This window comes from Rhinatrema bivittatum, chromosome 4 (assembly GCF_901001135.1).
Source record: "Rhinatrema bivittatum chromosome 4, aRhiBiv1.1, whole genome shotgun sequence".
NCBI classification, from domain to species: domain Eukaryota; kingdom Metazoa; phylum Chordata; class Amphibia; order Gymnophiona; family Rhinatrematidae; genus Rhinatrema; species Rhinatrema bivittatum.
Window position 1 is genome coordinate 165,884,805 of NC_042618.1, and position 23,225 is coordinate 165,908,029.

The 23,225-nt window shown below is 48.4% G+C and overlaps 1 protein-coding gene across 1 annotated transcript in view; it reads right to left on the reverse strand.

Moving 5' to 3' along the window:
• Positions 1-23,225, reverse strand: part of DNAH17 (dynein axonemal heavy chain 17) — a 1,486,981-nt gene that overhangs the window by 1,204,102 nt on the left and 259,654 nt on the right. The window contains exons 12-13 of the mRNA XM_029599137.1: positions 22,327-22,522; positions 1,733-1,879 (exon numbers count right to left, since the gene is read on the reverse strand). Coding sequence (XP_029454997.1) covers positions 1,733-1,879; positions 22,327-22,522 — 343 coding nt within the window. The remainder of the gene's footprint in view (positions 1-1,732; positions 1,880-22,326; positions 22,523-23,225) is intronic.

Consider the following 23,225-nt stretch of genomic DNA (forward strand, 5'->3'; position numbering starts at 1 on the left):
CCCCCCCCCCCCCCCCTCACCCACACACCATTCACTAGCTGGGACATGGGGGAAGTCAGGAGTGAGGGTCAGGCAGCTCCCCCCTGTCTGTGAAGCCAGCCTCTCACTAGTAATGCAGGGAGGGAGCTGTCTCAGACTTCACCATCCTCCCCCCCCCCCCACCCTCACCCACACACCATTCACTAGCTGGGACATGGGGGAAGTCAGGAGTGAGGGTCAGGCAGCTCCCCCCTGTCTGTGAAGCCAGCCTCTCACTAGTAATGCAGGGAGGGAGCTGTCTCAGACTTCACCATCCTCCCCCCCCCCCCTCACCCACACACCATTCACTAGCTGGGACATGGGGGAAGTCAGGAGTGAGGGTCAGGCAGCTCCCCCCTGTCTGTGAAGCCAGCCTCTCACTAGTAATGCAGGGAGGGAGCTGTCTCAGACTTCACCATCCTCCCCCCCCCCCCCCCTCACCCACACACCATTCACTAGCTGGGACATGGGGGAAGTCAGGAGTGAGGGTCAGGCAGCTCCCCCCTGTCTGTGAAGCCAGCCTCTCACTAGTAATGCAGGGAGGGAGCTGTCTCAGACTGGTACCAGGGTTAGGGCACTGTGTGCAGGAAGATCACAACACTCCTGGTATTAATAGGGATAGGGCACTGTAAGAGATGACTGTAGTAGATTGAATAAAGATCTGATGTTTCTGCTCTCCTCACACCAAACAAAAACAACACACAAGCAGAGAAGCCCTTCTTACAAAGCTGAGCTAGTGAGTTAAGTAGGAGGAAAAGTAAACATACTGGTGCCAGTGTGGCTACTTAAAAAATACACTTACCAACAATCAATTACATATATTTGAACTGTGTACAGTTCCAGCCAGGACCACCTTTCTAAAATGCACAGTGATTGGCAAATTCAACATGCACTAGCATTTCAGGTGCCTGCTAACAAAAATAATAAACAAACAAGTTCTAGTCACGTGAGTGCTGATCATTACATTACTTTTTTTGTCAAGCTTCCAACTGTTTCCATTTCACATCCCCCCAACCATATTGGTAACATCAATAGATAAGAGCACAGCCAGCCAATAGGAATACATACATACATATTCATTCCTAAGTGACCTTTACTGACCTGGGAAGTGTGAACACTTTGTTTCATTTTCTGTTGGTGTTCGTTAGTTTCCAGTTCCATTTCCCATCCCCCCAACCATCACCTCAGTGGTAACCTTGGTAATATCAATAGATAAGAGGGCAGCCAGCCAACAGGAACACATATTCATTCCTAACTGACCTTCAGTGACCTGGAAAGTGTTTATTTGTATCATTTTCAGTTAGTGCGCACTAAATCGAGTTAGTGCGCACTAACGGGGAGTTAGTGCGCACTAACTCGATTTAGTGCGCACTAACACGATTTAACGATTTTTAACGATAAATCGTTAGAATTTCTATTGTATCGTGTTCTATAACGATTTAAGACGATATAAACATTATCGGACGATAATTTTAATCGTTGAAAAACGATTCACATCCCTAATGTGCATTACTACTTACAAGCATATATGCTGCCGCACACAGTTGTTTGAAAATTATCCTCTCTGGCAGTAAGGAATTCCACAGAACATGGCCCACTATTGACAGGACTCAGTTTCGGGTGTTGGCTAAGTGACATTTTAATTCATTTATTTATTTAAGATATTTATTAATGCCTTACCATTTCAGTGCCCAAAGCAAGGTACAGAACATACCTTATTGTACCATCCCATGACAAGGTCAAGGTTACCAACATACTTTCGGAATGTTTCATTCTCAGCAAAGAAATTTGCAGCACTTAGTGGAATATCTTTCTGGTCCTGAATGTTCAAGTATTTTACCTCACGAAGAACAGACACTAACTATAAAACAGAAATGGTTAGTCAATATTTATTTCTTCAATATATAAACCATTTCACCTTATAAAAGCTCCAGGTAGGTACATAACATACAATAAAAAATAATCTTAAAACCATAAAATACAGACACCGAATACTAAAACACAATACATAGCAAACACTTAAAATTACAATGCCCCAATACTTACAATTTAAATAGAGAAGTAAACAGATAAGCCTGAATACCCTTACAGAAGCTCAAGAAATCCTAGGACCTAAGAAAGAGAAAGCTTTCTTCCTAGTTGGATGCACTTCTTTTGGCGAGATAAGAGTCAAAAGAAGGTCTTGAACTGACTGGAGAGGTTTTCTTAATAGGATTATAGGCTGTTAATGTAGCCCTTATATCAGGGTTTCCCAAACCTTTAGCCAATATGACCCCATTTTAGCACTTGAAACTTCACACGACCCCAGAGGACAACCAAACCTAATTTGCGGGAGTGTAGTTCACTTCTAACAATCCCTCCACTCACCATTCCTGCACTCCAACTGATCCCCTCTCTCAACATCTATCCCCCTCCAGAGGGCCTCTCAACCTTTGCCCCTCTAGCTGATCCCCTCTTACATCTTACATCTCTCAGTTCCTCTCCCCTTCCCAGTCTAGCCTCTCTTTCGCCCACACCAGCTTTTTACATCCTCCCCACTGAACCTCTCTCACCTCCAAGCCATTTTTGAAACCCTAATCGATTATCTGTCATCCCTTCTTCTCTCTTTTCTCACATGCCCCCCCCCCCCATTGATACTCTCACCCCTAGCTCCTCTCTTGCATCCCCCCTCTCACCTTCCATAGCCAATCCCTCTCCCACTGATCCATCCCTCAAACCTTACTTGTATCTGATCCCTTCCTTCAATAGCCCCTATCCAAACATCCCCTTGACTAGGATCAACAGCAACATTTTCCTTTGGGACTCAGGCGATAAGCTAGTGTGAAGAGAAGGCAGGCTGTTGTCAGGGGCAACATTTTTCTCTTAGGTAAGTTCAGTGATGGGAGAGTATAGAGAAGAAGTGACAACCTGCACAGACCTGTGCACACTCTGCCCACTCTTCCCCCAATGGCTGGTCCAATGCCTGATGCTGATCTGCAATTGCAAGCAGCACTAGTAATGAAAGTCAGCACAGGATCTGTGAGCCAGTAAACACTCACAGGCCCTGAGTGGCCCCAGTCCCTCCTCACTCATGGCTTCCTGTTAACGTGGAAACTCAAGCGAGGGCGGGACCATTGCAGGACCTGAGACTGAATGCTAGCTCAAAGATCCCATGCTGATTTCCACTACTTTTGCTGCTGGTGATGTCTGGAGAGGGCTGCCCTTTGAGACATTTGTGACCCCAGATGGAAGTTTTGTGACCCCTTTGGGGTCCTGACCCCCAGTTTGGTAAGCTCTGCCTTACATTAATGTGGACCATTACAATTTTCAAACTTTAAAATCCTGCTCAAACTTTAAACTGTGCATAGAAAAATACCAGAAGCCAGTGAAAGGTGTCCAGTAGAGGTGAGATGATCATGTAATCATAGACAAAAAAAGGAAGCAAGCAGCCATATTCTACACCTATTGCAATCTATGCAGTTGAGTAACTAATAAGCCTATCTATAATGAATTACAGTAATCCAAGCAGCTCATTACCACAGCATGAATTACTGTAGCTGGGTTATCTCAGGACACATAAGGACAAAGATTTCTAATCAAAATGCAACTGCAGAAAGCAAGTATACACTGTTTTGGAAATGTGACACTGAAATGTCAACTTGGCAACCATAATCACCCCAAAAATCCATATCTCACTTTATGATGCAAATCTAAACCTTCAAACAAATCTGAGGCAGAGCTGATAGCTCTCTTCATTATATTTGAGTGCTGATAACACTAAGATCTGATACAGGTTGGACACACCTACAGGAGCAGAGAGAATAAGAAGTGAACCAAGAAAGTTCTAGGAATGGCCAAAAGTTGACAGCTAGGATTCAATGCCAAGAAATGGAGTCACGCATTTGGAGTCTAGTAAGCCAAAAGGAGCTGTACTTGATTGGGGAGGGGGGGGAGGCGGTTTACAGATTGATGTGCACAGACCAAGAGAGAGACCTTGGCATGATAGCGACTGACAATATGAAGGTAGCGAAGCAATTAAACAAGATGGACCAGAGAGATGCAGGGCTGCTCAGAGAGGTATAACCAGCAGAAAAAACGAGGTGACAATGCCTCTGTATAAATTTTTGGTGAGGCCTCACCTGGAGTACTGTGTTCAGTTCTGGAGACTGTATCTCAAAAAACAAAGAGACAGAATGGAAGAGTCTAGAGAAAGGCAATCAAAATGGTGTGGGATCTGCACCGAAAGCCCTATGAGATGTGCCTGAACAACCTAAATATGTATACCTTTGAGGAGTAAAGAGAAAGACTTTTAAATGCCTGAAAAGCATTAATGATGTACATGAATCGAACTGTTTCTGATGGAAAGAAAGCTATAGAACTAGGATTTATGATATGAAATTACAAGGGGGTAGATTGGGGAACAATGACAGGAAATATTTCATCATGGAAAGAGTGGTAGATACATGGAATGCTGTCCTGGCAGAGGTGGGGTAGACAAGTATGGTAATAGAATTCAAAAGAGCATGGGATAAACACAGAGGAACCCTTGTGGCTATAGGTTGGAAAGCAGAGTTGCTTACCTGTAACAGGTATTCTCCCAGAACAGCAGGATGTTAGTCCTCACACATGGGTGACATCATCAGATGGAGCCCTGTCATGGAACACTTTTGTCAAACTTTCTAGAACTTTGACTGGCACATTGAGAATGCCCAGCATGCCACTAACCCTATGGCCACACGGGGCCCCCCTTCTGTCTCGTTTGTAGCAAAAGGTACAAGCGAAAAATAAAATAACAAACTGTAGGCGAATCCAACTCCGTGGGGTGGTTGGCGGGTTTCATGAGGACTAACATCCTGATGTCCTGGGAGAACATCTGTTACAGGTAAGCAACTCTGCTTTCTTCCAGGACAAGCAGGATAGTAGTCCTCACACATGGGTGAATAGCGAGCTACAGGCTGCTCGAATAAGAGTAAACCAAGCAGCACCCAAAAATGTGCAAGAGGCACAACAATAGGGGTGCTTTGGTAACGACGGGCAGCCTGAAATTCACAGTGGGTTGTAGGTAGGAAGTGTTGGATTCCTAAACTGGAAACAAATTACGCAGTACAGACTGGCCAACGCTGTCCTGCCTGCCAGTTTTGTCCAGACAGTAATGAGCTGCGAAGGTGTGGAGAGAGCTCCAAGTTGCAACTCTACAGATGTCGGCAATGGGTACCGAACGAAAATGCGCTACTGACGTTGCCATGGCTCTGACTGAATGTGCTTTCACGCGTCCCTCTAGGGGAAGGCCTGCTTGCTGGTAGCAGAAGGAAATACAGCCCACTAACCAGGTAGACAGGGTCTGCTTGCCCACCGCAACTCCAAGTCTATTTTTATCAAAGGAGACAAAGTTGGGTGGACTGCCTATGGGCTGCAGTGCGGTCTAAATAAAATGCAAGCACATGTTTACAGTCCAAGGAGTGCAGGGCCCGCTCACCTGGGTGTGAGTGAGGCCTCGGAAAAAAGGTGGGCAGTATTATGGATTGATTCAAGTGGAAATCAGACATTACCTTTGGCAAGAATTTAGAGTGAGTGCGGAGCACTACCTGGTTGTGGAGAAATCTTGTATAAGGTGGGTATGCTACCAGTTCCTGGAGCTCACTGACTCTGCAAGCTGATGTTATAACCACTTGAAATATAACTTTCCAAGTGAGATGTCGTAGCTCACAGGAATGTAGGGGCTCGAATGGAGACCATATGAGCCTTGCCAGCACAACATTGAGATCCCAGGCTGCAATTGGGGGACGCAGTGGAGGCTTCAGCTGTAGTAAACCTCTCATAAAGTGCCCTACAAGGGGTTGTGCTGAAATTGGGGCATCCCCTATCCCTTTATGATAAGCAGCTATGGCACTTACATGTACCCGGATTGAGGAAGTGCTCCTTCCATGGATGGACTTCTGAAGAGCCAATCGTCAACTATGAGCACTGCATAATCTCCACATCGGGAGCAGTGTAACAAGCCATAAACAAAATATTCAGACTTCAGCTAGCCATAAACACTGTGGTGGCCTCTTATAGAATAAGGAGGAACAGAGACCCATAATATCACTTTCAGAAGGCCAGCAGCAAAGAAAACTGTTATTGCAAGCTAGTTATATTTACTACTTCTGCTAATAAATCACTCTTCCTTCGTTGTGACAAAATAACTTTGAATACTGGTTTGTACTAGCAGGCAGTGCACTCCTTCTTTCATGGAGGGCTTACATAGTCAATTCACCCCTTGGTGTCCTATAAACAGCTTTTAGAGACCCAAGCAATGTAGATGCCATTACGCATCATCCACTTCCTGTAAGCACAAAAGAAACATATGTATATCTCAATGCCATCTTGATGCCATAATACAGCTGCACACTACACACCCCTTCAAATTAGCTCAGCAGCTTCTGCCAATTTTGAATCTGTTCCTTTCCAGATAGCAACAGTGTTTTGCTTGCATGTTGCACTCTTAAGTTGGCAAGATATATAAAACAGCAAATTTTATCCCGTTTTTTGCAGCCCAGCACAAGCAGACAATTGTTCCTTCTGTTGTGCGGCTACTCTCATTGAGAAGACATTAAAAATCATAATTTGAGTCCCCTCATACTTAACTGTCCCCTTAGCTCTGCAGGCCATAAAAATCTTGTTTTTATCTGCCCAGATCAGCAAACAAGTGACATCCGGCCTAGGGCAGTTGTTATCTGGTCCCCTCATCTGGCCAAATCTATGTGCAAGCTCACACACTAGTCAACAGGCTACAAGAACCTAGCAAGAACACAAAAGAACCTGGCAAGTACTTGTGTCTTGGATTGGTCACAGTTGGAAACAGAGTACTGAGCTAAATGGACCTTTGGTTTGACCCAGTATGGCAAATCTTATGTTATGCTTTCTTCCCAATTTTCTATTTGGAGAATGAAAACACTGAAAAATGTGGCAAAGGTCTTTCTGGAAGGAAAAAGGCCTTCTGACACTGTCACCTCCAGAACAATAGTCTTCAACCTACAGCTATGAAGCTAAACTTCCCTCAAAGAGAATCTCCCAGGAGGGTTAGTCTGCCACCAAGTGGATAAGCCATTGGATTTGCCTGACCACTTCATGCAGCAGACCATTAATTTAGTAGATGAAGACACTTGGTCAAAAGAGATGTTAGGAGAAAAACAGCTAACTGCACGGCAGCCTGCAGTTTTCATAACCCGGCAGCCTGCAGTTTCATAACCCTGGTATCCGTGCCATTGGCCGGTCGCTGTCACATGGTAAGAGCAATGGATGACCGGCGCCATCTTTAAAAATGGTGCAGGCCATCCAGTGCACCTTCCATGTGACAGGGGCCGACCAATGACACCGATAACCCCTGTCACATGGTAAGAGCAAAGGACAATCGGTGCCATTTTGATTGGTGGCAGCCGACAGCCTGAGCGTAGGAGAATGCTCCCGGGACCCCTGCTGGACCACCAGGTATTTAAAATTTTTTGGGGGTGTTCTGGAGGGTGGGGGGGATACTAATAAACTCATTTTAAAGCGTCAGGTTGTGTTTTTAGGTTGTGTCCTTTCTTCCCGCCCCCCCCCCCCCATAACGATAAGAAACCCACTAAATTAATCGTGGGGTTTCCTATCGCTATTGGGGACCCCGATATCTGACGATATTGAAAATATCAGATGATATTTTCAATCGTCAGATAAACGATTCACATCCCTAGTGAATACGTGACAAGTGCTTGTAACTCACTAACCATTCTAGCCGATGTAATGGCTAGAATGAGGAAGATAGTCTTCCATGTGAGAAATTTAAGCTCACAGGAATTCATGGGTTCAAAGGGAGAACGCATGAGTCTCGTTAAGACCAGATTCAGGTCCCATTCTGTGACTGGTGGCCGAATTGGTGGTTTAAGTTGAGTTAACCTCTCATAAAACCTACTGACAAGAGGTTGTATGGATATTGGTGCATCTCACCATCTTGTTATGGTAAGCAGAGATTGCACTTAAATGGACTCTTACAGATGAAGTCTGGAGACCAGAGTCTGAAAGATGGCATAAGTAGTCTAGTAGAGAAGTTGTGGGGCAGGTGAAAAGATCTATACTCTTTTTGTCTGCACCATAAAGTAAATCTTTTCCATTTTCGAAGAATAGTTCTTACGTGTGGAAGGTTTACATGAAGCTATAAACACTTGAGATACATTGGTTGAAAGACTGAGTGGTTGTAAAATCAAGCTTTCAACATCCATGCTGTCAGGGATAGGGATTGAAGGTTGGGATGGCGCAACCGACCCTGATCCTGAGTTATGAGAGTGGGAGCTACACCCAGGCGAATGGGATCCCTGATTGAGAGGTCTAGAAGTGTGGGAAACCATACTTGTCGAGGCCAATATGGGGCTATGAGTATCATGGACCCCTTGTCCTATTGTAGCTTCACTAGAGTTTTGGTTATGAGCGTATTGGAGGATACGCGTATAGAAGGCCTGATTTCCAAGGGCGAGCAAAGGCGTCCTTGGCTGGCTGGTTCTTCTGTTTGTGTAGAGAACAGAATCTGTCCACTTTGTGATTCAGATGTGACGCAAAGAGGTCTATTGTTGGTTGTCCCCAACGTTGAAATATCCTGGTCGCTATTAAGGGATCCAGGGACCACTCGTGAGGTTGGAACTGACAACTGAGTCGATCTGCCACTACGTTGTGAATGCCTGCCAGATAAGTGGCCCGGAGAACCATGGAGTGTGTCAGGGCCCAATCCCAAATCTGTGTGGCTTCATAACAAAGGAGATATGAGCCCGTACCTCCCTGTTTGTTGATGTACCACATGGCTACTGTGTTGTCTGTTGGATGAGAAACAGTTTTGTGTGAAAGGCAGTCCTTGAATGCATGCAGTGCATAACGTATAGCTCGAAGTTCCAGGAAATTGATTTGAAATGTTGCTTCGAGTTTTGTCCAAGTACCTAGGTTGGAGGTTGTGTATGTGAGCTCCCCAACCCAAGGTGGATGCATCTGTAGTTAAAGTTATCTGTGGGACTGGTTGTTGGAAGGGTAGACCCTTGCGCAAATTGTCCTTGTTTGCCCACCAAAGTAGGGATGAACGTAGCTGGTGGGTTACTTGAATTGGAGAATACAGTGGTTGAATGGCTTGGATCCATTGTGATCTTAATGTCCATTGGGTTACTTCATGGCGAGCCGTGCCATAGGAGTGTCATGAACTGTGGAGGCCATGTGGCCTAGTAAGGTTAGAAACTTATTGAGCTGTTGCTTGGTTCTTTGAGTGAATCGAGTTGCCAGTAGGGAAAGTGTTTTTGCTCGATCCTCAGGTAGAAAAGCTTTTGAGAGGATGGTGTTCAATTCTGCTCCGATGAATTGAAGCAGGTGAGATGGAGTAAGTCATGGGACTTTTGATAATTGATGAGAAAGCCCATGGAGTGAAGTATAGTAATTGTTCGACTGAGGGAAGCCCAGAGCTCCTTGTTGAGATTGACTTCTGATGAGCCAGTCGTCTAAATAGGAAGACATGGACACTTTCCTTGTGCAAGTGTGCTGCTATTACTGCCAGACTTGGTGAATAATCTGGAGCAGAGGCAAGTCGAATGGTAGTACTTTGTACTGGATAATTGTCGATGACCCATCATGGAAGCGAAGATATTTGCGATGAGGAGGGAATATTGGAATGTGAGCATAAGCGTCTTGAAGATCCAGAGAACAAAGCCAATCTCCTGTTTGAAGAAGTGGAAGCATGGTGCCTAGAGATATCATCCTGAATTTTTCTTTTTTCAGAAATTTGTTGAGATTTCTGAGGTCTAGGATGGGACGTAGGCCTCCGGTTTTCTTTGGAATGAGGAAAATAACGGGAATAGAATCCTCTGCCCTGCTGAGTCTGGGGCACTGGATCTACAGCCCTGGCTTCAGAAGGGTGGATAATTCTACTTTCAACTGGATTATGTGATTTTCTCTGAGAGAAAAGAGGTCTCGGAGGAGAATCTGTTGGGATTGAGAGGAAATCGAGTTGATAACCTCGAGATATTATTGCGAGTACCCATTGGTCTGTTGTTATTTGCCACCCAATGGGTATAAAAGGAGGATACCCGACCTCCTACCGGAAGCTCTGGATGAGGATTGAAGAGATGGCTGTGTTCCCTGGAAATGGCCTCGAAAGCCAGCAGCCGGACCAGTCTGTGGTGGAGGTTGAGGCCTGGATGGTCTAGGCTGTCTGGGCTGAGCCCTTTGTTGCGGCCTAGAAGACCTGCTCCTAGATGTAGGGGGGTAACCCTACCTCTGTCTACAGAAAGGTCTTCTAGAATCCTTCCTTTGAGGCCTACGAATTGGCTGCGTAGGTGGATCCTGCGGGATCGATGAAAGCTGTCTCAGGGTCTCTGTATGCTCTTTTAATTGAGCAACTGCATCCTGTACTTTAGATCCGAAAGATTATCACCAAGACATGGGAGATCTACTAACTTGTCCTGGACTTCAGGCCTGAGGTCCCGAGGCTTTAAGCCATGCCCAACGTCTGGCACTTTATACCCGATGCAGCCACTCTGGAAGCTGTCTCAAAACCATCATAGGCCGCACGGACCTCGTGTTTGCCTGCTTCTAGCCCTTATGAATGATCATTTGGGCTGCTTCCTGGTGCTGTGATGGAATAAAGTCCTGCATTTGCTTCCACAAATTTCTTTGGTACTGGGTCATGTATAATTGATATGAAGATATCCTGGAAGTCAACATGGCCCCTTGACAGACTTTCTGCCCCAAGGAATCTAAAAATCTGTGATCTTCTCCTGGGAGATTTGAGGAATGTGGTCTAATTCTCTTGGACTTCTTCTGTGCAGATTCTACCACTACTGACTGGTGAGGAAGCTGTGATTTTTGGTAGCCAGGAGCAGACTGCACCAATATGTAGTGTCCATTCTTTTGTTAACAGCTAGTACTGAGCATGTATGTTCCCAAATCCGTTGTTGCAATTGTAAAAGCACATCATGGACTGGTATAGCCACCACTTGTTTTGGAGGGTCTACAAATTGAAGAACCTCCAATGTTTGTTGCCTTACGTCCTGCTCTGTGACCAAGGTGAACGGGATGGTGTCAGCCATTTCCTGGATAAAAGGTCGTGAATAAAAAATCTTCTGGTGGAGATTTTTTCCTTGGATCCGGTGGTGAAGGATCTGACATGAAAACTTCAGATGAAGTATCTGAGTGTGTATCATTCCAAGTACCATATGGATCCTGTTCAGGTGGAGAAATTGTGGAAGTTCTAGGCGGTCTAGGAATCCCTGAAGGACCTGGTTGTGGATCTTCCAAGGGTAAGTCCTCCAGGTGTTCTTTCCCAGGCCTGGGAGGAAGAGCACCTACCATCTCATCGAATCTCTTCATTAGAAGTTGGTAGAGTGCCAGTTCTGGATGTCCCGGGTCCCCGAGAGAGATAGGCATCGATGGTGACGGTGCCGGAATAGACGATGGCGTTGGTATCTTCAGTGGTTGTGCCGGCATAACCTTAACTGGAATTGTTGTAGGTGATGGCATCGACGGAATCATCGGCATCGGCATAGGTACCGGCATCGATGAGGTCGTCAGCATCGGTATTGTTACCGGCTTCTGTGCAATCACTGGCATCAGTAAAGGTACCGGCATCGGTTCAATAACCAGCATCGGTGACTGCACCGGCATCAGCGAAGTTGCCGGAGTAGGTGTGTGTTCTTTCAGGGCCTGGAGCACCGCTTGTCTGATAAAATCTGACAATTCCTGCGATACAGCCGGTGTAGTCAGAGCAGCTGTACACGGTGGCGGTGTAGGTGTGGATATCATGTACGCAGATCCCTGTGGAGGTTCGATCGATGCGGTATAGGCCCCCGGCGCCAAAGGTAGCGGAGTTTCCTGAGGTTTTTGCCGTTTAGCGGTCAGTTCCTCCTGGGAGAGGGGCGTCGCTGGAGTCGATGTGTGTCAATGTCGGTGGCGATGTTTTGGGCGATGTTCGATTACCGACCTTATCGATGCCGTCGAAGTCGATCACGATGGATGATCTCCTAATCCCTCCAGCCGACGTTTTTTTTAATAAATTCACTTTGTAACCCCCACTGGGGACAACTTTGTTGATGTTGAAGGAGAAGGAAGGAGCTGAAGGTGAAAGAGATGCTCCATCTTCTCCTGTTGAAGTTTTCTTCCTTTAGGAGTCATCTCTGCACATTGAGGGCAGGATGAAACATCGTGTTTATCTCCCAAACAGACAACACACTCTAGGTGTGGATCTGTTATGGACATTGTTCTATTACAAACCGGGACATTTTTTAAATCCGGAAGCCATTTTCTGTCGACAGCCGTCAATGAAAAAATGGGAAAAGAAAATGAGAGAAAGTTTTTACTAAAAGTAAAAATGAGACTGAGTTTACTCACCGGCCGGTGTAAAACTGAGAGAGATTCCCTTATGGGAGAAAGGTTTTTTGAGAATTTGATGACTTTTCAGTCAGATATATTGTGAGGAAAAACTCACAAGGCTCCTTGATCCGCCATGCGTACAGCAGCGTGGAAAAACGAAGACTAGAGAGAGGAGACCCTGTGGCAGAGAATATCATGGCATGCTGGGCATGCTCAGTGGCCTTACAGGGCCAGTCAAAAGTTTCTAGAAACTTTGACAGAAAGTTTTCCCGCAATAGGGCTCTGTCAGTGACGTCACCCATATGTGATGGACTAGTATCCTGCTTGTCCTGGGATAATTATTCTTATGGCTATGGAGAACCAGGTTCTTGTGGCCTGGTTTGGCCTCTGTTGGAACAGGATGCTGGGCTGATGGACTCTTGGTCTGATCCAGCATGGCAATTTCTTATTTTCTTCTGATGAAACAAACAAGTCATCAATGTGACATCAATTTGTCTTTGAAAACAAAATCACAAACCACTTTACATGAGAACACAACTTTAGTCATCTATTATACCTAAATTATCATATCTAATTTTTAAAAACTCATTCTTGTATTCAACAGATTTTATAGGACTGATGTTTTATGTTTCATAGAGGGTGTTGCGCTTCCTGGCTGGGCCTGCTCCACCTCTCTGTCCTGTCTACCAGCACCGGACTCCTTTCCACCACAGCTGCAGCCAGCTCAGGGCGTCCCCGGCTCCCCTGCTCACCGTCTCCGAGGTTGGCCTCACAGCGGAGCTCCCACCAGGGCTCCGCGTCCTCCTGGGCCCTGCCGCTAGGCGTGCGCACGGCCGATGTCGCCAGACTTAAAGGGCCAAGTGCGGGAAATCCAAACACGGCACCTCTTGATGACATCACACTCCCTGCGTATATAAGGCAAGGCCCGTTCTGAGAACAGCAAGCCTTGGAAGCACTGACTTCATCTGTGGTGAGACTACGGTCTCAATTAGAGGATTTTGTTATGGTCAACTCAGGGGATTGGGCTCAAATCCCGCCTCCACGGGCATCCTTGGCTCTTCCATCTCCACCCCATTTCAATGGCAATCCACGCCTCTGCCGAGGCTTCCTCAACCAATGTTTTATAGCAATTTGCATTATAGCCTACATTATTTCTAAGGATACCTGTCGGCTTCTGGTTCCGCCCTGTGGTTGATGTATGCCACTGTGGTGGCATTGTCCGACATCACTCTGACTGCTCTGTTGCGAAGTCTGTGGGCAAATCGCAGGCATGCCAACATGACTGCCCGTGCCTCTAGTCGGTTGATGTTCCACCCCGACTTTTCTCTGTTCCACCGCCCTTGGGCGGTTAGTTCTTCGCAGTGTGCTCCCCAGCCGCTCAGGCTGGCATCTGTAGTGAGCAGGGTCCAGGTTGGAGAGGACATTTTTGACCCCCGGCTCATGTGGCCGGGCTGCAGCCACCACCGTAACTGATGCCCCACTCTGGCCGGTAGAGGTAGATGCACGGTGTAGTTCTGTAATCGTGGGCTCCACCGAGATAGAAGGGCGCGTTGTAACGGTCTCATATGAGCCCGAGCCCATGGTACCACTTCCTGAGTGGAGGCCATTAGGCCGAGGACCTGTAGGTAATCTCAAGCTGTGGGCCGGGTGGCACTCAGCAAAGCCTGCAAACGATTCCGGAGTTTTGATTTCCTCTTGGAGATCAAGCTGACTTTGTCTCCTTGGGTGTTGAATCGGACTCCGAGGTATTCCAGCGACTGCGAGGGCTGTAGGGAACTCTTGTTTGTGTTGACTACCCATCCTAGGCTTTCCAGAAGAGATATGACTCTGTTGGTTGCCCGGTGGCTCTCCTCCGGTGACTTTGCCCTGATGAGCCAATCGTCTAGGTAGGGATGGACGAGAATTCCTTCCTTCCTGAGTGACGCCGCCACCACTACTATTACCTTGGTAAAGGTCCGTGGCGCGGTGGCTAACCCGAAGGGTAGAGCCCGGAACTGAAAGTGTTGTCCCAGGACTTTGAAGCGTAAGTAGCGCTGATGATCCCCATGGATGGGGATATGCAAGTAAGCTTCTGACAGGCCCAGGGATGTGAGATACTCCCCTGGCACTTCGGACTGACCGCAGAGTTTCCATGCGAAATCCTGGGACCCGTAGGTGCCGGTTGACCGACTTGAGATCCAGGACGGGTCTAAAGGTGCCCCCCTTCTTGGGCACGATGAAATAAATGGAGTAATGGCCAGAATTTATCTCCCATGCAGGCACTGGGATTATGGCTTTTAGGGACAGGAGCCTTCCCAAGGTAGCTTCCAGCGCCGCCCTCTTGAGGGGCGGACAAGGAGATTCCACAAACTTGTCCGGAGGGAGATGAAGGAAGTCCAGGTAATACCCTTCCTGGACAATGGCGTGGACCCACTGGTCCGAAGTAATCTCGACCCACCTGCGGTAGAATAGGGTTAGCCTGCCCCCTATGGCTTCTTCCCCCCAGATGGGTCGGCTGATTCTCATTGTGAGGTGCGGCCGGGAGCCGAACCCGAGCCAGTTCTCCTCTTGTTGTGCCTGGTTCGAAAGGACTGGTTCCTGGTCTGAGAACGAGGTGCTTGGTAGCGAGCCCTGTAAGGGTTGAAGCGCTGAGATCTTCTACCTCTGGATGGCCTAGGAAAAGGGCACTGGTTCCTCCTTGACTTGTCTTCTGGTAGACGGGGTAATGGAGAGGTGCCCCATTTATTAGCCAGTTTCTCGAGGTCGCTGCCGAACAGGAGGGATCCCTTAAAGGGCATTCTTGTAAGGCGCGTCTTGGAGGAGGAGTCGGCCGACCAAATTCGTAGCCAGAGCAGTCTCCTGGCTGCCACTGAGGATGACACTCCCTTGGCTGCCGTACGGACTAGGTCGGAGGCAGCGTCAGTGAGGAACGAGAGGGCTGATTCCATTTCTTCTCCCGGGATGTTGTTCCTGGCTTGCGATAAACAGGAACGCGTCACCACGGTGCAGCAGGTCGCAATTCGTAGGGACATGGCTGCCACCTCAAAGGCTTGTTTCAGAATGGCGTCCATGCGCCGGTCATGTGCATCCTTGAGGGCCACCCCTCCCTCCACCGGAATGGTGGTGCGCTTCACAATTGCGCAAACTATGGCGTCTACCTTGGGGCACGCCAACAGCTCCTTGGTTGCCGGGTCCAGGGGGTACGTGCCAGACAAGGCCCGACCCCTTTGAATGAGGCCTCCGGCACATTCCACTCGAGATCGATTAGCTGCTGTGCTGCTTGTAGGAGGGGGAAGTGGTGGGCCGTTGACGAAGGCCTTCCAGCAGGGGGTTCATTCTAGGTTCCCCTGGGGTGCCGTGGCCCGGGATAGCCAGCTCCGACAGGCATTGGGGAGACCAGGTCTGGGAGATCCTCCTTAAGAAAGAAGCGTCTCATGGTTTGATACGGCTCTATCCCCAAGGGAAGTTCTCCCTCCTCGGGGAGCTCGTCTTCTTCCACAGAGCAATCTGAATCCCCATAAGTGGGGCTTCCGGGTGGCGGGTGGCTGTGCCTAGGTCTGGAGGGTCCAGGGGTAGGGTCATCCGGTACGTACAGGTCCGTTCGGGGATCAGACTGCATCTTGACAAAGGCGTGAATCCCCTTGAATAATTCCACCCAGGAGAGCGAAGCAGGTTCTTGCCTTAGGGGCACCAGGTCTCTAGGGTTCCTTGGCTGCTCACTGCGACCTGCTAGGTCCGGGGTGTTCCCTGAGGAACTAGCAATTACGCTGGGCTGGGAATGGCCCTGGCCTGGAACTCCCAGGGCCTCCTCACATTGGGCACATAGGGAGTCTGCTTCCTCGCTCTGTGTGGCTCTGAGGTGGCATGCTGAGCAGAGGCCTAGAGCTCTTATGCCTGATTCCGGAGGTGCTGGCTCTGCGGACGCATGGGCTCTCATACGCTCCATCGCGTCTGTTATCTCTATGAGCTTTGTAAGATGCACGAAGATGTGCGCCTATCAACGTGCGCTTATCAGCTGGCGCCTATGAACGTGTGCCTATGAACGTGCGCCTATCAACGTGCGCTTAGCAACGTGTGCCTCAGAATGTGCGCTTATTAACCTGCGCCTATGAACGTGCGCCTATGAACGTGCGCCTATCAACGTGCGCCTAGCAACGTGCGCCTATCAATGTGCGCTTATCAACATGCGCCTATCAACGTGCGCCTATCCGCGTGTGCATTGGCAACGTGCGCCTATCCATGTGCGCTTATTAACATGCGCCTATCAATGTGCGGCTATCAATGTGCGCTTAACAACATGCGCCTATGAACGTGTGCCTATCAACGTGCGCTTAGCAGCGTGCGCCTATCAACGTGCGCTTAGCAACGTGCGCCTAGCAACGTGAGCCTAGCAACGTGCGCCTATCAACGTGCGCCGTCAACGTGCACTTAGCAACGTGCGCTGAATCAATGTGTAGCAAGGTGCGCCCTTCAACGTGCCTCTATCCAATATGCGCCCAATTATTTTCGGGCGCCTAACATATGCGCCCGTTGCCTGTGCGCTTAGTCTGGTCTGAGCGCTAGAGCGAGGCGGCGAACCAGGGCAGACGCGACGGCGAGCAGGCAGGCAAAATGGCGACCTCCTTGGCGGGCTGCCATGTAGGCAGACCCCGCTAATCCTTGCTTCCTCAGAGACCAGCAAAAGTAAAGATGTACGCCTTACCTGGTCTTCGGCGCTTCCCGGCTGCGACCCGGGCGGTCTCCGGCTGCGGGGGGAGAGGGTGATTACCGTCACCGCCACACTCGAGGACGTGCACCTGCTGCCTCTAGGCCGCGCCCGAACTCGTCTCGCTCGGGGGCCAAGTCCTCACCGGGACCGAGGCTGCCTCTATGCCGCGCCCGAGCCCTTCTCACTCGGGGGCTAGGTCCCTGCCGCGAGTCGGCCACCGGACCGAGGCTCGAACCTCCAAGGGACCACGGAAATCACCTCGGGAAACTCAACTGGGGGAGGGACCCGAGGGTATCACCGCAGGAGTGCGGGGCTCATCTTAAGGTAGGATTCTTCTATGAATTTAGTCGTTAGAATTTGGAAAAACGCTCAGTGAGCGTGAGGTAGTTCCAAACTGCTTTGGAGACGGAAATTACTGAGTTGCTGCACTTCCTGCAGGGGTATATGTACTAGAGATGTGGTTCGTTTTTCGCTCGAATTAGGAAATTCAACGAAATTTCCTAACTCGTTGTGGTTTCGGAGGCCCCGAAACCCGAAAAGAATTTTCCCCGACTTTTGGGGAAATTTCGTTTTTCGGGTTTGCATGGGGAGAGGGACACTTTTTTTTTTTTTAATTAAAACCCACCCCAAACATTTAAATAAACTATAATACAACACCCCCCCCCCTGATCCCGATCCCTCCCCAAGACTTACTAAGTACATCCCTGGTGGTCCAGCGGGGTCCCGGGTTCCATTTGCCCTCCGTGCCTGTGCTACTGCAAGCCGTGCTCTTTAAAATGGTGCCGAATAGCCTCTGAACTACCATGTCACAGGGGCTACCGGTGCCATTGGTCAGCCCCTGTCACATGGCCATCGGCGCCATCTTGTGCTCCTGTCATGTGACTGGAGCTGACCAATGGCGCCGAAAGCCTCTGTGACATAGTATGGGCAAAGGCTATCGGCGCTATTTTGATTACTGGCAGCCGACAACGAAATCGCTTTCGGACCCCCGCTGGACCCGCAGGGATTATTGGCAAGCCTTGGGGAGGTCAAGAGCCCCCTCCTGACCCCGCCAAGGCTTGCCAATAATCCCTGGGGGTCCAGCGGGGGTCCGAAAGCGATTTCGTTGTCAGCTGCCAGTAATCAAAATGGCGCCGATAGCCTTTGCCCATACTATGTCACAGAGGCTTTCGGCGCCATTGGTCAGCTCCAGTCACATGACAGGAGCACAACTTGGCGCCGATGGCCATGTGACATGGTAGTTCAGAGGCTATTCGGCACCATTTTAAAGAGCACGGTTTGCAGTAGCACAGGCATGGAGGGCAAATGGAACCCGGGACCCCGCTGGACCACCAGGGATGTACTTAGTAAGTCTTGGGGAGGGATCGGGATGGGGGGGTAGTTTGTATTTATGTAGAAAACTGATTTTAAATGCTTGGGTGGGTTTTTTTTAAGCTTCCTTTGCCGTTTTGTTTTTGGCCCGGTTTCGGGTTTCCTCGTTTCGTTTTTCAAAAAAACGAAACGAGAAAACCCGAAATTTACCACGAAGTATCCGAGTCAAAAAACGACCAGGCAGAAAAAAACGAAGCACATCTCTAATATGTACCACGTGCTGACATCAGATCCGTCTCCAACTGCTAGCACGAGCACACTATACCCATTTGTAATGAGTCCATCTGCTACACGCTAGGAAACCCTAGGACTTCCTTGGCTCCAAATACATGGACCTCACTTTGACTGGCAATCCCTGCAGCTAGTCCAGTGGGGAACCTAGTGCCAGAACCACTGTCTGCGACCAGTCTCTCCAACAGTCACTGTCCTTTTCTCGACAACCCTTACTGGGTTACCTGATCTGTATTCTAACTTCAAGGATGTCTTCTCTAAACAGAATGCAAACAACCTGCCTCCTCTCTGTAAATTTAATTGCCCCATTGAGATCCAACCAGGTACCACACGTCCCAAGGGCAGAACCTACCCTCTCTTGTTACCAGAAACTCAGGCTATGTCCGAGTATATCAAGGAGAATCTGGATAAAGGATTCATAAGACCCTCCGATTTCCCGGCAGGAGCCGGATTCTTCTTCGTGAAGAAGAAAGACGGCAGTTTATGTCCTTGCATTGACAACCATGGCCTAAACACTGTGACTCACAAGGACCGCTACCCTCTGCCATTCATTAGAGAACTCTTTGAACACTTACAAGGTGCCAAGATCTTTACTAAGCTAGATCTCCAAGGGACATACAATCTCATATGGATCCAGCCGGAGGATATCTGGAAGACCGCTTTCAATACAAGGGATGGCCACTACGAGTATGTAGTGATGCCTTTCAGACTTTGTAACGCCCCTACAGTCTTTCAGCGCTTGATGACTGAGATCTTCCGGGACCTACTCTACTCATTTGTCATAGTATATCTAGACGGTATACTCATCTTTTCCAAGGATCTGAAGTCACACCGCACCCATGTGCGAACCATCCTCCAACATCTCAGAGACAATCGTCTCTACGCAAAATTAGAGAAGTGTATCTTTGAACAGACTCATCTTCCTTTTCTGGTCTACATTATCTCCAATCGTGGCTTCACCATGGACCCTGAGAAACTCCAAGGAATTCGAGATTGGCCCCAACCAGTAGGTCTCCATGCCTTACAAAGATTTCTTGGATTTACAAACTATTACAGGAACTTCATCGCTAACTACTCCATGCTAGCTGCTCCACTCACTGCCATGACAAGGAAAGGTAGTAACTTTCAAGTCTGGAATCCCAAGGCTCAATCTACTTTCCACGCCTTGAAAGAGGCCTTCTGCACTAGACCTTGTCTATGTCACCCCGACCCTAATCGTCCTTTCGTCATTGGTTAGATGGAGCACAGCATAAATTCACGATATTCACAGATCACAAGAATCTTGAACATTTAAAGGAGGCTCAGTTGTTGAACCCCAGACAGGCCCGCTGGGCGTTGTTCTTCGAGCGCTTTAATTTTGAACTCCGCTACTGCCCTGCAGCAAAAAACACCCGAGCGGATGCTCTCTCCCATTCTCAAGAACCAGAAGATATACCCGAAACACCCAGAAACATCATTGATCCAGCCTGCATATCCCTTGCTGTCACCAACACAGTGCCAGCTGGGAAGACGGTGGTCCCACGCCGCCTCCGAGAACACGGCCTCCATTGGACCCATAACTCAAAGTTGGCCAGCCATTCCGGCTGAGCTCAAACCCTTGAGATGTTAAGAAGACATTACTGGTGGCCCAACATGGTTAAGGACTCTTGCAATTACGTGGACTCCTGTCTCATCTGTGCACAATAAAAGCCTCCAACTGGCCATCCTTGGGGACTCCTCCAACCTCTGCTGGCTCCCACCGAACCCTGGTCAAGCATCTCCAGGGACTTCATCGTCGATTTACCTCCATCAAAGGGCAACATGGTCATCTGGGTCATTATCGACCGTTTTTGTAAATGGCCTACTTCGTCCCATTACAGAATCTTTCTTAAGCTCCTGAACTGGCAAAACTCTTTATGAAATATGTCTTCCATTTACATGGGTTACCCAAGGAGATCGTTTCCATCCATGGGCCACAGTTCGTGGCCAAGTCTGGAAGTCTCTGTGTAGAAAAGTTGATATCACACTGAATCTGACCTCGGCTTACCACCCTCAAGTGAATGGTCAGGCTGAGAGGACAAACCACTCTCTGAAGACCTTCCTAAGATCTTATGACAATGATCAACAAGACGATTGGGCCAACCTATTACTGTGGGCCGAGTTATCCCACAATATCCACGTCACCTCTGCCACTGACGCCTCTCCCTTCTCCATGGTATTCAGCCGCCAGCCACGCCTGCCTCTACCTGTGGCGCACTCTGTCCCATCACCTGCAGCCCAGTCCACGGCACAAATGATTAGCCATTTATGGAATTAGGTGAAGGAGAGACTGGGTCAGGCTGCCGAGAAAGCTAAATGTTTCACTGATGCTCATCGTTGCACTACACCTCTGTTCCGCCCAGGCCAGAAAGTCTGGCTCAGCACAAAACATATTAAGCTACGTTTGCCCTCTCAAAGATTGGCTCCCAGATTCATTGGGCCATTCCCAATCATTTGACATATTGGAGCTGTCACTTACCAGCTGCAGCTCCCCACATCCATGGAAATCCACAACACATTTCATATTTCCTTGCTGAAACCATTGGTCCTAAACTGCCCTTCTCGAAGGTCTCCTGCTCCTTCCCAGCTCACTGCTGAACCTGAGCATGTCCTCCAGGTAAAGGAGGTTCTGAACTTCTGCCATAGAAGGGGCTATTGGGAATACCTCTTGTCATGGGAGGGCTTCGGTCCGGAAGAGAACTTCTGGGAGCCCTCCCACCACATATATGACAAAGACCTCCTCACAGAGTTCCACAGGACCCATCCTGACAAGCCCAGGCTGGAAAGGGGGAGGCCTAGAAGGGGGGGGGGGGGGTACTGTTGCGCTTCCCGGCCGCGTTCGCTCCGCGGCTGGGCCTGTTCACCTCTCTGTCCCATCTACCAGCACTGGACTCCCTTCACCGCAGCCACAGCCAGCTCAGGGCGTCCTCGGCTCCCCCGCTCACCATCTCCAAGGTCGGCCTCACAGAGGAGCTCCCGCCGGGGCTCTGTGTCCTCCTGCTTCTCAGCCCCGCCCCCTAGGCAGGCGCTATCCACTCGGACACTCTTTTCTGGCCTCCTACAATCTCTGGACATTCCTACTCTGACTGTGATTGCGCACTCCTCTACGCTTCCTCTCTAGGAGACCCTGCAAGGCCCATTTAAGACCAGGCGGCCCAGGTAACCAAGGGCTCAACCTGAGGGAACCCCGGGTTGCTATTGGCGAAGCTCCAGCTAGCCTCTGTCTCCTCCTGTGCTCCGCCTCCTGGTGGCAGGCGCTCTCCAGGTCTGACCAGTGGGCCGTACCAATCCTGCGCCAGGACAAGGGTCCACCTCCAACGCAATAGAGGGCAGTGTTCAAAGCCAATGGTTGTCTGGAAATTTCCCTCTCTCAGTTTGGTTAAAAGAATACAAGATACTCCACAATACACAATACTTTTAGGCATTCCCGGGGACATGTTCTGGGCAGGTTACAAAAATAACCAGGTGCAGATTGAAGATTCAAATATATGCATGCTGTTTTCTGGAAAAATTTTGCTGACATTAAAAGCAAATGCAAAAGTCTGTGCATATTTTGTCCTATGGCAATTTTTAAAGGGAAAGTACATACAGGGACTTTGCACCAAGGTAGACAGTTTGAAAATTGCTCCCATAAAATCAGTATAGGATCTTCTGTATGCTTCACTGACCTCTTTGCTAAAGTTCACAGTGATAAGTCCAGAGATTTCATCTCTAATAATCAGCGGCTGCTCCAAGTTAAATCGGCAATCTTCATCCACTCGTTCTGTCCACTCAACATAGATATTCTCTCTGTATTTCTGCAGCAAATTCATCATTTCCTCAAACTTGCTAAAGATTAGTTTGGCATCAGAACCAAACATGACACTAGAATTGAAGTTACAGTTAATGAAATGGGTTAATACTGTAGACACAACTTGTGATTTGTTTTTATTTCTCGATAAAACAAAGTTGCTTACCCTATAACAGGGGTTCTCCATAGACAGCAGGACAAAATCAGTCACACATGTGTTACGTTATCCAAAGTAACACATGGAAAAGCTGTCTCAAAGTTCAGTAAAACCTCCACAGGGAATCCCTTGCAGTCACCACTGTGTGAATCTCCTCAGTCTTTATAGTGAACTAACTTTCAATTCTTCAGGAGGAAGTAGAGAATGTGTGCCCGATTTGTCCTGCTGTCTATGGAGAACACCTGTTACAGGTAAGCAACTTTGCTTTTTCTGCAGACAAGCAGGACAGTATTCAGTCACACAAGTGGGGATTCCCAAGCTGAGATATGTATATCAGTATTCATTGTATATTAAGAGTTACATGCCTTGTACACACCATAAACATATCAATTTAAATGAAGGGTGTCAGCAAACCAATACATGTGAGTCCTTAAAAGGTAACTGCTAGTTTTCTCAATCATGCACCCAACACTTTCGTTTTTCAGTCTTTTTCAAATGCAGACAAAATATATTTTTCTTTTTTTTTTTTGCTATCAAAATCATCTATCTAAATGCCAAGACTGCAACCTCAACCCTTGAGTCTGTTGGTCTCAAATGAGATCAGAAAAATTGGTACTATG